This window comes from Chaetodon trifascialis, chromosome 10, assembly GCF_039877785.1.
Source record: "Chaetodon trifascialis isolate fChaTrf1 chromosome 10, fChaTrf1.hap1, whole genome shotgun sequence".
NCBI lineage: Eukaryota > Metazoa > Chordata > Actinopteri > Chaetodontiformes > Chaetodontidae > Chaetodon > Chaetodon trifascialis.
Window position 1 is genome coordinate 10,462,840 of NC_092065.1, and position 15,960 is coordinate 10,478,799.

Below are 15,960 nucleotides of genomic sequence, written 5' to 3' on the forward strand. Positions count from 1 at the left end.
GTTGATTTCAGCTTCTGGAATCTGGGGCTTCATAATTTTTATAAAAATGTATCATATGTTAATATCATAGGCTTTTTTTTTTTTTTTTTTTTTAAAGGGAGCAGGCTCCATCCATCCATCCATTATCTATACCGCCTATCCCTTTCGGGGTTGCGGGGGGCTGGAGCCTATCCCAGCTACAATGGGCGAGAGGCGGGGTACACCCTGAACCGGTCGCCAGCCGATTGCAGGGCCACACGCAAGGACAAACAACCATTCACACTCACACTCACACCTACGGACAATTTTTTAGAGTCATCAATTAACCTAATGAGCATGTTTTTGGTCTGTGGGAGGAAGCCGGAGTACCCGGAGAGAACCCACGCATGCACGGGAAGAACATGCAAACTTCACACAGAAAGGCCCCGCCTGACCCGGGGATCGAACCGGCAACCTTCTTGCTGTGAGGCACGCGCACTACCTGCTGCGCCACCGTGCAGCCCCGGAGCAGGCTCCGAGAAAGGAATTATGGGAGGAACAGTAGGTCGTATAGAGTAGTCAAATAGAAGTCACAGGATTTCAGACTGAGCTGATTCTGTGAATGCCTCTTTAAATATGCTGAAAAGAAAAATTATTCAGTATTTACATATTCATTATTTTTATTGCAGTATGTCATTTTGACAGTATTATACAGCCCTGCTCACTACATAGAAGATAAGCTATTCAGTCTATTCATTAAGCATCTTACTGTGAGCAGGTTGCCGGTTGTTTTTCTCAGATACTCCTGAGTATTTACATTAGCATAGAGTGGATGAGGGAACAGTGAGTAGTGAGAAATGTTGGCAAACGTATTTACGTGGGTATTATATTCGTTGACACTTATATAATTACATAAAAAATGTCTATGCCAAAAGAATATGGAAGGTATATTAAAGACTCATAAATATACAATATGTAGTGCAGTGTTTTGCCAAAGTCACATTAGAATATCATCTGTTGTATGTACTTAAGTTACATTTCACACACACACACACACACACACACACACACACACACACACACAGCTGTATGACAGATTATAAGATTTTGTTCCCTTGTAACTTTATTAAAACATTATCACAGCTTCACTTCACTTACGCCCCGAGTGTCCAGATCTTGTTGGGTTTTATGGGCGCTTCACCCATTCAGTGTCAGAGGTGCTAATAGGATGATGGTGTCATTATAGGTGACACCAGGCATGTGTCACATGATGTCTTGCTGGTCTGACTCCAGTCTGGCTTGTCACTGGGCTGAGATGGATCTTATCCCTCATCTGAGAGCAGACAGGACGTGGGTGGCAGTCCTCTTACTCTCGCTGTGAAACAGCCTCTGTGACAGCACAGCAGTGCTGCAGCTGAGCCACAGGGAGCATATAGGGACAGAGAGCCGGCAAAGCTCCCTGTAGCCTACAGGGGATGCAAGAGACTCTCACTCTCACCACAGGTGCTCTCCCTCTCCACCTGTCAAATCTCACTGGTTGCTCTACACATCCCTGTGATTGGATGCACATGGGGCTCTTGTGTCCACCGTGGACTTGGATTTCCGTGTGGTTAAAAGAACCAGACTGTTGGTTGTTTTACCCATTTGCTGCAAATTGCATTAACCCAGCACATCTAGCTCAATTCCACAAAGCATACCAGAACTTTTGAGATGATGGATGTGTATCTTCCAGGGATCAGTTTGCCTTTGATCCTTTCTGCCATCTTGCTTGAGATAGTTAATCCATCACAGTGAACATTAAGTTGTCTATATTGTTTCTCAACATTGTCGTTGCATGGTAATGTAATATAAAGTGGTGGCGGCGCACACTGACACCCAAGAATTGATGACAGTTTAATGCCAAACATTCAGAAGCTATAATATGTTGTCAGAAACTCAAATTCGGGAACACAGCAACGATAAGCAAACGTGAATGTGCTGGAAGGGATCATGTAAATTTGGAGCGTCTTGCATTCACAAAATGCTGTTTTTTTGCAGTACGGTAATGGATGTCGGAATATCCTATTAACACTTGAAAGCACCAAAACGGAAAAACTGCTCAACAGTGTCAGCTCTTTCATTGTGAAACAGGAACATACAGTAAGTTTAATAAAAAGAAGACCTAAAGAAGGTTAACTATAGGTTCTTAAAAATGCTTTGGAGGACAGTTGAGAAGATAATTGATATTTTTCAAGAGCCTCCATGTTTTTTGGGGGGTTGTGAATCAAAAGCAAACACCAATGCCCACCCACCAAGTGGTACATTCATTGAAACAGCTGTAGGAAGGGCTCACAGTGATGTCTGCATGAGGGGGGAGCTGTCAGTCATCTGTCGTACATCCTACTTGAAATGACGCTCTGTCTCAAGGAGATGCCTATTGAGCCTCGCCAGACTGGCTGGCTTTGCAACAACAGTAAAAGGGCTAAAACATGCCAAAACAACAGGTCATCCTTTTAGCATGCCACGGCACTGGTAGCAACCACCTCTGAGATCAGTGTGTGAAATGTCACCTCATCAGTTTATTTGACAATGACATTATTTACCAGAGCCATAGTAATTATTCTTTTTATCCACATCTCCTTTCTTGAATCAATTTTACGCTCTTCCCACACAAATCGTTTTGTGCGGCTGAGCACAGGAGAAGTATTCCGTTTGAACGCATTAAAATGCATGTGCTGTTTACTACCAGCCAGCCTTTTGTCTTGAGAAATAGCTGTAAAACAAAAGCAATAAACTGCAACGTAGAGTTGAGCCAGGAGGTAGATGGAAGCAATTTGAAATACACAATATAACTGGAAGTAACATTTTGCTGTTGTACACAGATTGCACCTCAGAGGGGACAGACTGTAAAGACATCTGAGTGACATCTGAGGATTACCCCAAACAGCAGCTCAGTGGCTATAAAGGGGGCAAGACCCAGGCTCCAATACAAGGAGGGGGCACTTTGAAGTGGTGATGAGGCTATGAGCTTTGCACCCAGAGCTTCTGAGGCACTGGCCTCTCCACCTCAGTCCGAGCATAAAGATGTGGTGTGGCAGCTTTGCTGACTGGACACTGCTCCAGTTCCGCCTGTCCAATTAGCAATTTCTTCTACCCCTGAGGACTGGTCCCTTTCTGCTTGGCTTAGCTCACCGCATGTGGGCCAGATCACCTACACGTACAGTACCACTCTATGTAACCACAGTAATGCTTGTTGTACTCAATGCTGCTATGCACTAAGAGAGAGGAGGTCCATGATAAACACTCTGTGCTGTGATATTCTCCACAAGTTCTTTCCCTTAAACATCCATATTTAACCTCCTGCATGACTCTGTCTTTGTTGTCCTCTTCAGTGAAAGGGTTTATTGCAAGCTCATTTACACCATCATTGTCACTACTCCGCTCAGTACATAGAGTCATTTATTTTTTCTTTTATGTGCATATAAAAGCGATGGGCACTGAAATCTAAAACAAACAAGCGACTTTCAAGTTCAAGAGTGCTCTGACTTCTAAAGGCTTCTGATCAAAGGGTTCAATGGCTTGTTCAGCTCACTTGTCAGTTTTACTGAGTGGCGCCTTTTTAGATGTGATTCATCACCCTCCATTTGGAAGCATTTTTCATTCCTTACCTAGTTAAATATAGTAAAGATTACTACATGCAACATTAGCAGTTCTTATTTAACATCAAGTGAAATTATCCCCTTATTCCACTTTCAGCATGCAAACACTGTTTTATCTTCCACCTTCTTAGTGCGTCACCAGCTGGAGTATTTCAAGCTAAAAGTTTAGTTTTGTTCAAGGGGAAAGATAAATTGAATTTCCTGAGTGCTGTGATAGCTGTGTGTAGTGCAGGCTTCTTTTACTCTAATGATGCCTCTTTTCCTGCACAGCCATAGCTGCAGATTTGCATATCTCCCTAATACTTCAACACAGTGTATTTCCTTTTACTCCTCTGCACCGCCTGCACACAGTGCTTCTCTGTAGCTTCTAAAAAGGAAGTTATATTCCATGAAGTGGGAAGCAGAATACGGTTGTCCATTACTGAGAGCAGTAATGTGGCCTCTTTGGATGCTGCATTTTATTTGGAGGCTTTTTACTCCCTTAGCTCTCATGACTGACAGAGATCATAAACCACCCCACCCACCACCCCACCCCTTGACCTTCAGAGAGAACACAGGGCTTAGGGCCCTACATCAGCTGCAGGCGTTCGCAGATCCACCTGACTCTCCAAGCCCTTCAAATTCAGAACATCCATCATTCAGCCACTTAGCACTAAAGCTACCATGGATACCCTCAGTTGGAGACCAGTTCATCTTTCTGTAAGATCCATAGCTTCCCTTGTTGATGTCATGGCATCTAATGGACTCAACATTATTGACCTCGCTATGAATATGCAGTAGCAGAGTGTACAGCCTGTATCTATTCCTGAACATCCATGAATGAAGATATTCATCATTCACAAGCCGGATGTGTATCACTGACCCTCTAATGCTCAGAGGACATGGATGTGCCTTTTCACCATTAGCAGCCTCTTTGACTGCAAATAAATAATTTTGGGGGGGGGGGGCACACACTTGCAATGACTATTACACTGATTGCATCTATATTGCATCTATCTATTGCAATCAGAACAAGATCAGTCATGTGGGATGAAGTCTTTTCCAGTCTGGGGCAGTTGCTGTTGTCAGGAGATAAACTCATTGAAGATGTTTAGGATTCTTATCTCATGGTCATTCAGCTGCATGGGCAGATTTCCATCAACCACAGAGAGCTGAGTTCAATTGACTCCTTGATTGGATACCATACTATTTTGCATGGCACATGAAGATTTACTATGTCCCAACACATAGTATGTCAAATTCTCCACAGGACGTTCTACTGCATCCAGTTGCAATATGCAAGCCAGCATGCTTTCTGGTTATTGTGACCCACAATCCTATGCACAGCAGAAAATTCATCACTGAGCCATTGAGAGCAGGGTTTGTACAAAGTTTTGCCATTCTTTGTCTTTTTACTTCAAATTTTGAGCTAGGGTAGATGTCTATGCAAGTGGTGCAATGTTATGTCCCTGTTGTATGCATACTGCATGCAATATAGGCTTTGTAAGAGCAGCTGCAATATGTACTAAAACTGAAAAGAAAAAGTAGGCAATTATGAAAGTAGCCTTGATGAAGAGTGTATACCTTTGCAGTTGGAAAAGCTTGTAGCTCTACTTTAATCCTTTTAAACCATTTTGTTTGCATGGCGTATGACACATACCTACCCATAGTTTCACACTACCCTACTGATCTACAGGTGGCAGTAATGCACACAGAAAATGTGCCCAAAAAGGCAGGCAAGAAGAAGACTGCTCACAATTAAACAATGCAGGTTTAACGTGCCTCACAGCAAGAAGGTTGCCGGTTCGATCCCGGGCTGGGCCTTTCTGTGTGAAGTTTGCATGTTCTTCCCGTGCATGCGTGGGTTCTCTCCGGGTTCTACTCCGGCTTCCTCCCACAGACCAAAAACATGCTCATTAGGTTAATTGGTGACTCTAAAATTACCCCTAGGTGTGAGTGTGAGTGTGAATGGTTGTTTGTCTTGTCTGTTGCCCTGCGATCGACTGGCGACCGGTCCAGGGTGTACCCCGCCTCTCGCCCGTTGACAGCTGGGATAGGCTCCAGCCCCCCCGCAACCCCGAAAGGGATAAGCAGTATAGAAAATGGAGAGATGGATGGATGGATGGTTTCAAACTTTGAAGACAAAGATTGCAGATGTTTTATGAGGAAGGAAATGCATTTGTTGAGGAAACATTGAAAGCAAACAGAAACTTCACTAACAAGAAAACTCCACAAGGCACCTTAAAGTGTCCGAAACAACATGAATGTATTTCTGAGTTTGCTCCCAGTAACACTTATACGTGAGATAGAATTGTACTCATTGTACAATTGATTTTGGCTCTTACAGAGCCAACACTGGTGTTCTCTGTTGTGAATCTGCAGCTAACATTGATCCTGCCAGCCTGTATGTGACAGGCTGCTCCTACCCGCCTGCTGTAATCACATCACACAGCTAAATAGTCATATCTGTTGCTTAAAATAAGGGAAATAACAATATGACACAACCCCAGACAATCAAACTGCTGATGCTGCTCTAATACTGATCTGCCTGTTCTCTGCTGATGAAGAAGAGTTTAATTCAGGGAAACTCAGATACAGTAAAATAAGCTCCTGTACTGTTTCCTTGGCTGTAACTTTTTTGGTTGCCATGGTCAAAGTTGAACCATCATGAACTCTGAATGCGTTGGTGAATAGCTGTGCGTGTTCATGAGAGTGGCGGCCGCCCTTCCTCTCCCTGCCGCTGTGTTTACATCGGAAACAAATGGAGGCGACGACGGCAACCGCTCACTGTCTGAAAGCACCTTCAGGGGGGCGGCATCAGACACATCAGACAGCTGATGTTTTTTTTATTGTTGTTTTTGACAGTTTGTTTTTGTGTCTGTTATGGGTAAGTGTTATTCGCTGTTTTATGAGCAGAGTTACTTCATTTGTTGTCTGATCTTAACGCTTGGCTTATACTGCACGTTTTTGGTCTGACTGCTAAATTTTTTATTCGTATTTTTTTTGTGTTTGTGTCAACAAGGACCCCAGGAAGACTAGCAACCACTTTGTGGAAGCTAATGGGGATCCATTAAAGAATAAAGAATAAAGCATGAGCCGGCCATTAGCAGGTGAATAGAAGCATTTGGTAACACCATGCGTATTGACAGTCATTTCCAAGTTTGCACGACGATTATAAATAGGTTATAAATAAGTAATCAACGCTGCGGCATACAGTCTCTGTTGCCCATGTCTGTCCTCCCTCTATTTTGGCCCTGTCCATATAAATTTTAGTGCAAATGCGCAAAGTAAATTGTTCTTTTTTCACTCTAGAAATTGTGCTCTCATGGAACTTTAAAGGGTTGTCAAGTAGAAGGCTAATCACCATCTAGCTGTCGTTAGGGTTGCTGTTCATGGTCTTAGCTGTTCTGTATGTGCTCTCTCTTTTCTGACTGCAAGTGGCCTCAGGTGTCCCGTTGACTTCAAAACAGCAGTTGAGGCCAGGGGAAGACTGCGGAATACAATGCTGATCCCATTCTTATTTTCCACATGAAACAAGTTTACCCGCCACTGTTCCTCCTTTTTGAGCTCATCTGTTCCCAGAGGACATGACGAGATGGAGAATAAAGCCAAAATATGATGGAGGAGTGAGATGAAAAGGCCAGTTGTGACAGGCAAAGGAAGGGAACGAGACAGCAATTGGGGAGAAGACAAACCCAGTTATTTAAAGGAAAAGCATGGGTGTTTGTCAGTGTTTGTCACTCAGCTGTGCGAAAATGCATCCTGACACCCGTTTATCACTGTATATTTAGGAATTAGAATTGTTGGAAGGAACTCACGAATGTGAATGCATTAGCATCCTCCCCGCTGTGCAAATATCAAAGCTCAATGAGGCTTTATATCCTTGTCCTCTTCAGTGAAGGCCGTTGAGTTGTTTAAATGTGGAGAACTAAAGTGCTCACGAGTTTAGACCCACTTACTGTCGGGTATCGTAACCAGCATGTAAACAGCTGCAGGCGTGCAGGTGCAGATGTGAATTGTCTCACACACGCATACCGAGACACATGCAAGCAGCAATAGATGATGTTTTTTTTATGACCCTCTTCCAGAGCCACCTCTCTCACTGGGCATCTACTGATACCCATTAATCATGAGCTCTCTTGTATTGTCAGCCCAGCCTCCCCTCCCCTCCACTCGCCTCTCCTCTCTCCCCGCTCCCTTCACTTTCAGCCTGTCAGTTAACAAGCTGTGACACCATGACAGTGATGTGTGTGCAACTGAGTGATGCCTGGCTGCAGTCCTTATTGGAAAAGTATTGAAATGCTCCGGCATGAAGGGAGTAGTGATGAAATTGTATTTCTCAGCTCCTTATGACAGAATGTAAAAATGGCTGCCCGGGTATTCAATTAGACGTGGAGGGAGAAGGCCCAGCTTTGTTTCGGGTTGCTCCCTTTGACAACTTGATTTACTGTGGCATACAATCAGCTGTGCACCAAGAGCCCCGTGTTTTTATTTTAAACACAATGAAGAAAATTTCTCTCTGTGAGCAAAAAAGCATCACTCATTTTTTCTGTCTCTCTGCCTCTGTGTGTCTGTGTGTGTGTGCACAGGCTCAGTGTCCCTCAGTGTGTTCCTGGTCTCCCTCGCAGTGACAGTGTGTGCTGTTTGGCTGGTGGCTCTTTGTGGCGTCTGTGGTTGGTGTCAACGCAAGCTGGTGAGTTTACACACACACACGAACACACAAGCTTCACTAACAGATACTGTATAGTGTAGCTTCCAGTCACGTTTGTTGCCATCTTAACATGCTTTAATAATCAGAGAGCCTTAATAAACACTGTCTGCTGTGAGACTACTACAAAATGACACTTTGGTCCACAGGAGAAAGGACAATGTGTGCAAATATTATGAAAATCTGTGCAAATATTATGTGCAGTCTTGTTGAACCGAGAATTTTCTGTTACAAGACAGTTATTTATGAAGACATATTACCAGTGGAATAAGTTTTCAGATCTTTTACGTATGTAAAAAATGTCAATTTGGTTTAAAAATATTCAATTACAAGGAAAAGTTCTGCATGCAAAATCGAACCCAAGTAAAAATACAGTGTAAATTGCAAAATGAACTTAAACTATCATAAATAAAAGTACTCGTTCTGTGCTGTAGCATATATATATCATTATATATTAGATTGTTCTTATTGATGCATTAATACTTAAGTGGTTGTACTGCTTTAGCTGGTGGAGATGGAGGTAGTTTTAAGCTCTTTATTTACAGTCCAAGGCCCCCTCCAAAGGGTCACAAGATAAATCTGGGGAGCCGTAAGATGATTAATGAGACGGGAAAGAAGAAAAAGAAAAGCTCTGCTGCACCAATTTGCATTCATCTTTTGGACTTTGAGCTGAATCTTTGCTTTCTGTGAAATATTGGATCATTTGACCTCTTTTGGTCTCAAGCTGTTACTTCAATAAAACCATCTCCGAAGTTTAGAGGGGAAATGACTCTTTGGTGTAACTGCTAACAATTCACAGACATCTGAAAGATGACAAGGCACCCCAATTAGACACTGCCTTTTCTTAGGACTTGCGAGAAAAGAAGTATAGGAACCACATCCACAATAATGTACAACTTACCCTTTTTATGTAAAATGTTAATCTGAAAGTAACTGTTAGCTATAACTGTTGAATATGCGTATTGCAGTACAATCCCTCTGAAATACTGTATATAACTGCATAGAAGCAGCAGCGCAGACTCAAACTAACGAATCTCTCAGACGCACACGGCTCCAACATGAGTAAACTGTGCCGATACAGCATCAGTACCAGTCCACTCATTGAGAGGAAACAGAACACAGATCAAGCAGACTGACCTCTAACAGAGGGCATGTCATTGTGATTATGTGGTATGAAATGTGATTGATTAAAGGGAGGCAACCAGTCATTAGGCAGACAGAGCTGTACGGCTGAGTGCCACCTCACTTGACTGATTTTTTTTTAGATTTGCATGCCTTTAAAGTTAATTGATTTCTGATTCATCCTGTGCTTGTACAACCCAGGAACACGGGTCACCTATTTCAAGTTTAAATCTGGCTCTAACTCTTACTTATTTCAGCCTACCCTCACACTGCTGTGAAACTTATTGGTCCACAGATGGCAGGATTTGGCACTGCAGCAAGCTCTGCACACCACATGCCTCTCTACATCATGTCATTTGCGTTACTTGAATCCCCAGAGGGTGACTGAGTGTAGATTCCTCGTCAAGGCCATTATAATGTATATGAACTGGGTGGGAAATGGTCTGTGCTGGAACGGTGGTACACAGCCCCTCTATTGTTTGCTTCGCTGGAACATAGTGTTATATTTGATATTCCAGTTTAAAGTAAATGGAGCAGTGAATGACTCCTGGTTTCATGCTGTTGATGGTGGTAGTTCTGCTTCTAGCACCTTGGAAAGCAAGGAGCAATAAATGCATTTTATTTCCATCCTGTGACAGTGCAGCGCAGCAGAGCAGGGCTGGGATAGGATGACGATCTGCTGTGACCCTGTGAAGGCCACTATCAACCACACACAAGATGATGCACTTCTGTCTCAGTGGAGAAGCTGTTTGTGCATGTCTCTTTTCTTTCCCTGCTTACTTCAAGGAGCGTGTGGGGTGGTGGCGGGGGGTAACACAGAGTGGCATTAAGATGTTAATTAAGCCCTCTGCAGTCTTCGGACCACTTACTATGGGAAAAATGTCAGCCGCCCACTGGTGTGAAACCACATTAAATACAGCTGCTTAATGTACAAACTAATAAAGTGTGACTGAGATAAATGGCAGTCATTTCCATGATGATAAATGTATTATTGATGACGCACTGCATGTTGACAAAGCATAAATGCTGCTAATCTTGTTAAAAATAATTTTCTCACGTGAACCTTAAGGTGTGTTTTCTATATGTGACTAACAACCATGGAGGCGTGGCAGCTGTTCAGTCTCTTCGGAAAAAAAAAAAAAAAAGTTTCACTCCCTCACTTCCCTTGATCTTTTTGTCTCTCATTTTCCATGGTAGCCCTATATTCCCTGAGCACATGATTAGAATGTATATACAGTATCATTTGCATAAACACAGTTACTTTGAAATGAGATCCCTTTTTATAGACGCATACTGTATGTAGCACGTGTAAATTCATGCAGGCTGATTTTCCATGCACAAAAACGTTCACTCAGTAAAAAGGGCTCAGCAGTCGATGCTCATCTTACGTAAAGCTACCACAAGCCAGTCCACATCTGAAACTTTCATTTTTGATATTTCCGAATGTACTCTTTGACAGTGTCAGCTTTCATAAGAACAAATGTTTGCCTCAAGCTTCACGTGTCAGTTGCGAGTGGGCCCATGCCAGTTTTGGTTATGATTCATAGGTTAATAGACAAGACATTTTGGGTGAGTGTTGCTTTCGGTGTTTTAGCTTTGGCAACCAGTGCGATGGGTTTTATTTTAAAAGTCCTCATGTGCAGTCATCCTGAAGCCTCCCTCCTGCTTGGCTTTCTGTTATCTAAGCCCCCTGGAAGTACTGCACATTGAATGCTATCGTCTCCTTCTGCCGTCTGCTAAGTCTGTTCGCTAATTGCTGTGTACAGACGCATAATCATGAAATTTTTAGGATCTGTGCAATGGCAATGTCGTTTTTTTTTTTGAGTGACCGTTTTAGAGCAATTATCTTTCTGTATTGATTGATGTTGTTTGTTTTCACGTCTGCCTTTATTGTGATTTTAGTAATTAGAGGTGGAAAACTCCAAACAGTAACCACATTATTATTAAGCTGCTGTGTTGTGAGGCTGATGATTGTCAGCAGGGGCTCATGTTGAAGGTGTTGGGTGGGATTTTCAGATATCAGAGGTGGTGCAGCTAACATCTGTTTGAGCAGCAGTGGCTGTTTGGCATTCAGAAACCCTCTGCTTGCTCCTGTGATCCCTGTGCTGTTTGATCCGTGACATAGTTGTGAGCGGAGCTGAGATTGGACCTGACCAGATTCACAGCCTGATTCGATCCCTGCTGGCCTTGTATCAACAACCCTCAATATTTTGGTTACATCAACTGGGAGTTCACAGTTAGTTAGGAGGATGATAGTAATTACATTAATCAAAGCAGAGATACGACGTGAGAATCAATAATTACAGAATTTCAAAGGAGTCATGATAATAGCTCATCATGGATATAAAGCCTTGACCTGCAGGTAAGTGACAGATAGTGCTGGCAGTGTTTCTGGTGATATCTAAATTTCATGCCTTTGGGATTATATGCTTCTTGATGTCAGTGAATACTGAATAGGTATTAAAAAATTGTTTTGACAGATGAACGAATTATCACTTGGTGATTTTGCAGCGGACGACCATTTTAATAGTGTACTCCTCTCTAATTATGGTGTGATGTGGGTAATATTGAGCGAACATGTAGACTCTTGCTGCCTGCTAATTCACAGCAAACAAACACAGCTGGGTGTTGGACGGCACTGCCGAATGAGACAGAGAGTGGTAGTTTCACTCTGTCTCCTCTCACGTCTGTATTCTTCAAGAAAACCCTCAGCACCACCTGGGCAGTCTGGTTCTTTCTTCACTCATCTACACTTCTGGAGCCTTCTGGAGCCTTTCAAAACATCCTACTACTATTACCTGAAGCCCTGATCGGCAGAAACCCAAATTTGTTTTTATGACGCGTGAAGCTATGGTAAAGGTTTGGTTAGGTCGAGCTACAAAAACAGCTTGTTTACGTTGAGGTAAACATGGTTTTAGTTAAAATAAGTATCCAGTTAAGGTTTTGGAATCATGGTGACTTGGGTTAAGGCTAGTGCACCTTCATCATGATCACATGGTCAAAAAACATTTGAGTCACTGTTGGAAACAGGAAACAGGCAGCGATCTCCAATGTTTAAACCAACGCAGCTTTCAGTGCTCTTCAACACCTTTACTCCTGTTACTGTAACTCCAGCCACTAGAGGCCATTGTCATTTGAATGTAAAAGTATGTAGTTTTGGGGACGTTTGCCTGAAACAACTGATGCTGCTCTTAGGAGGACAGTCACCTGAGACAGCATTATTGTATGTCTATTTGCAGAATAGATACGTTACATAGATATATCACCATATTAAGCTTCAGTAATTTTAAGGCACAATCCGTAAACATAAAGAAAAGACTGAAAAGATGAAAGCAGGATTAGAACCGGATCACTCTTGAACTGACTCACTTGTATTAATATAGCAAAGCTGATCAAGACTGAGAGGCTCTAATATAGAGATAACTTGTCGGACTATAGAATTTGCCAACACTAATAGTTTAGTTATAATGCTCATAATGTAACCTTCATTTCAGGCTTGTTGAGCCTCCTGTCTTGTAGCCTTGGGCACTCAGTTCTTCTATTCCCCGCACTACACACCTGCTCATCCACTGTACTAGACTTTAATCATGTTCATAATTATTTATATGTATAACCTGCTCTGTTGGGTTTTATTGTTAAAAAGTGTTAGGGGATTGTTTTTTTTTCCTAAGTTGAGGCTTGCTGAAATTTGAATGTCTCATAATTGGTTCATCATATCAGCTGGAGCTATTTTGAACTCATGGCTCAGAGCCAGACAGCACTGAATACTGTTATCGTGTGAAACCCTTTGTTGTGTGACAAAAAGACGGCTGGTTTAAATTAGATTCAAGTATTTTCAAGGGTATTTGAGTAGATGATGAGGGGGGAAATTGCTCACTCTTCCACTGGTTTGTTTTAACCCTCATTTGGGGCATTGAGCTGATTTTCTTTGCTGTTTCTTGCCTCACGTCCTCTGAGCTGGTGAGCTTCGTTAGGTTCATCACTATGGATCCCTGCAGCCTTCACAACTCCCTTGAATATAGACGGAGAGTGTTTGTCATGAATGAGCTGGAGGAAAGGTGTAGAGGAGATGGTTTTGAAGCTCTGTAATTCTTTGTGTGTGCATGGAAATGGGGATTGCAGGACTCATTGCAGAGTGCTCGAGTCCTTTCTTGTTTTCACACCCAATCCACTCGGGACTTCCTGTCACTCACTGTTTCTCTCAGTTCACTTTTCGCACCTGTCCCCCCCTCTCATCTCTTTGTCTCACATGCCGTCCTGCACTGTCCTTGTTTTGCTCTCCTGCTGGCTGCCTCTTTCTTTTTTTTTTGTTAAATTTGATTTCTATTTTCAGCTCTCACCCCTCTCTCTGTACTGGGCTCTCTCTCATCCTCTGTGTCTTCCCGCCTTCCTGAAAATTTTACGATAGCATTGAATGATACATGAGTCTCCTTTGATAGCTTGTCCTCGCCTCGACAGAAATTCAGACGGTTTTGCCTGCCCAGGAATTACCATACAAGAATACAGCATTTTTTTTGCTGTGCTTAATGATTTTTTTCCTCCCTCTTGGCCATGCAGGTGTTTTGAAACCATAAATAGAAGATTGTGTGCATCTTTGTGTTTTAAAAAAGGTGTACAAAATTATGAGAGGTAGTCATACATTCAGCTAGCTTGTGAAGCCAGTGATAACAGCTATTAAATGCTGAAAGCAGACTGTTAAGACCATGAATGCACTTTATAATGTGAGCTGGGAATCTACCGCTGACATGCTGCCATGTGTTCAGTTTATAGACTTCTACATCTATGATAGTTTGTAAAGACACTGTTTATCCAGGAGTCAATGTTTAAATTACACACACACCTCTTGTATGCAGCTGTTTAACTAATCGGTCCTGTGAGATCTGTTTATTCATTTGGCGACCTTTCTATTTCAGGTTAGTGCTGATTATACAACAGATGAGCGGCTTTGTTTCCTTGTGTGTGATGGATATCATTTTTGCTCAGTTGTGCCATTGTGGGCTTTATCATTTTTGCTCAGCAGTGCTATTGTCAACTCTGGCTTTGTAACAGGTCCAACAATATCCAAAGCCACAATATCCAAGGTGTGGACTGCAGTTTGAAATGATATCCGTGTTATCTGGACCTTATGGAGTGTGCATGAGTCTGCCTGTTAGTGAAGCTCTATAAAGTTTGTGGCACAATTTGCATTTCCATACACTTCTGCTATTTATAAGCATTGCATGCATCATAGATAAGTCAGAATCAATTCAGTAACCTCTGGCTGATTGCCTCTCTGGGTTTGCCGTTATGAGCACAGGCTGAATATAGGTAGTTGTAAGTGCTGGGTTGGCCAGCCTTAAAGACTTCTATTTCGATGAGAGCTTGATGGTCAGAGAGCTTAAAGCAGGCACCTCCACAAGAACCCTTAATCTTAGTACCACAGGGTGCAGATCTGGCTGCCACTGGAGGGGAAGGCATCTTATCTTGTTGTTCATAGTGCTCATTGATCAGGTCTAGATTTCTTGTTGAGCCTAAAACTCAGACCAGAACCTCACCTGTGCCCACCCCTGTAAAGACCAACACTGATTGAGGCTGCCAAAATGACCCAAACCCAACCCGAGACGGGTTATATCAGACTATATTTGTGAGGGTTTGGGTCTCAAATCAAGGCTATATTTTTGTTCCTCCTTCCCAAACACTAAGTAATGTGCTTGCTTGGGACAGACAGAAGTGTTAAGGGCTAAGGAAATGGCTGAACTCCTAGTGCATCACTAGGAGAGGTTTCTTGTAGATCCAGAAAGGAGCAGGTAGGTGAAGTGAGTCAGCAGGTTCTTTGAGTGATGGACTGGATGGTGGAGCTGGTCAGACATGACAGGTTTGCGACAGGGAAACAGACTTAGTCACTCAAAAGAACAGACAAGGCAAACTTAACACTCAACAGCTCATAACAAAGCACAAGGGCATAGCAAAGTGGCCAAGATGTGTTACTAGACTAGTTCATACAACAATCAGGTGGAGATGGGTGAAGAGATTCAGGTTTTTATCCTGCGGTTGATGAGTGTGGATTGGCTGCAGCTGTGGTGGCTGATTGGCACAGGGAGCAGGTGTAGGTGAGCCATAATTGCAGGGAACCACCCAGACACGCACGCACGCACGCATGCACGCACGCATGCACGCATGCACGCATGCACGCACGCACGCACGCACGCACGCACGCACGCACGCACGCACAAGGGCAGACATAAGGAGAAACTAACAGGACACAAAGGGACACACAGGGAAACACGAGGAAAGGAGGGAGGAGGAAGGAGGCTTCTTAACAGCAAAGGTTTTCTCACAAATGAAAAAATGCAATAAAATATTTAGTCGACCAACAGAATATGTCACAGAAGCACTCAAACAGGGGCCTCATTACACAGACTTTGTAAGTCTGAAATCCCATCTTATCTTTGTTTAGGATGGCATTTGGGATTTTGGTATTACAGAAACATGTTTCCTAACTGTGTTTAGAAAAACATCTTATCTTCTTGTGCGCATTGGCAGCTGTTAGAGAAACAATCGACCAATCAAAGCTTC

The 15,960-nt window shown here is 42.8% G+C and overlaps 1 protein-coding gene across 4 annotated transcripts in view; it reads left to right on the top strand.

The window, feature by feature from the left end:
* Positions 1 to 15,960, top strand: part of syt7a (synaptotagmin VIIa) — a 71,028-nt gene that overhangs the window by 24,142 nt on the left and 30,926 nt on the right. For all 4 annotated transcript variants that reach the window (XR_011602536.1, XR_011602537.1, XM_070972178.1 and 1 more), the window contains exon 2: positions 8,165 to 8,268. Coding sequence is in view for 2 of the 4 variants with exons in the window: in XM_070972178.1 (XP_070828279.1) it covers positions 8,165 to 8,268 (104 nt within the window). In the remaining 2 variants the exon portion in view is untranslated. The remainder of the gene's footprint in view (positions 1 to 8,164; positions 8,269 to 15,960) is intronic.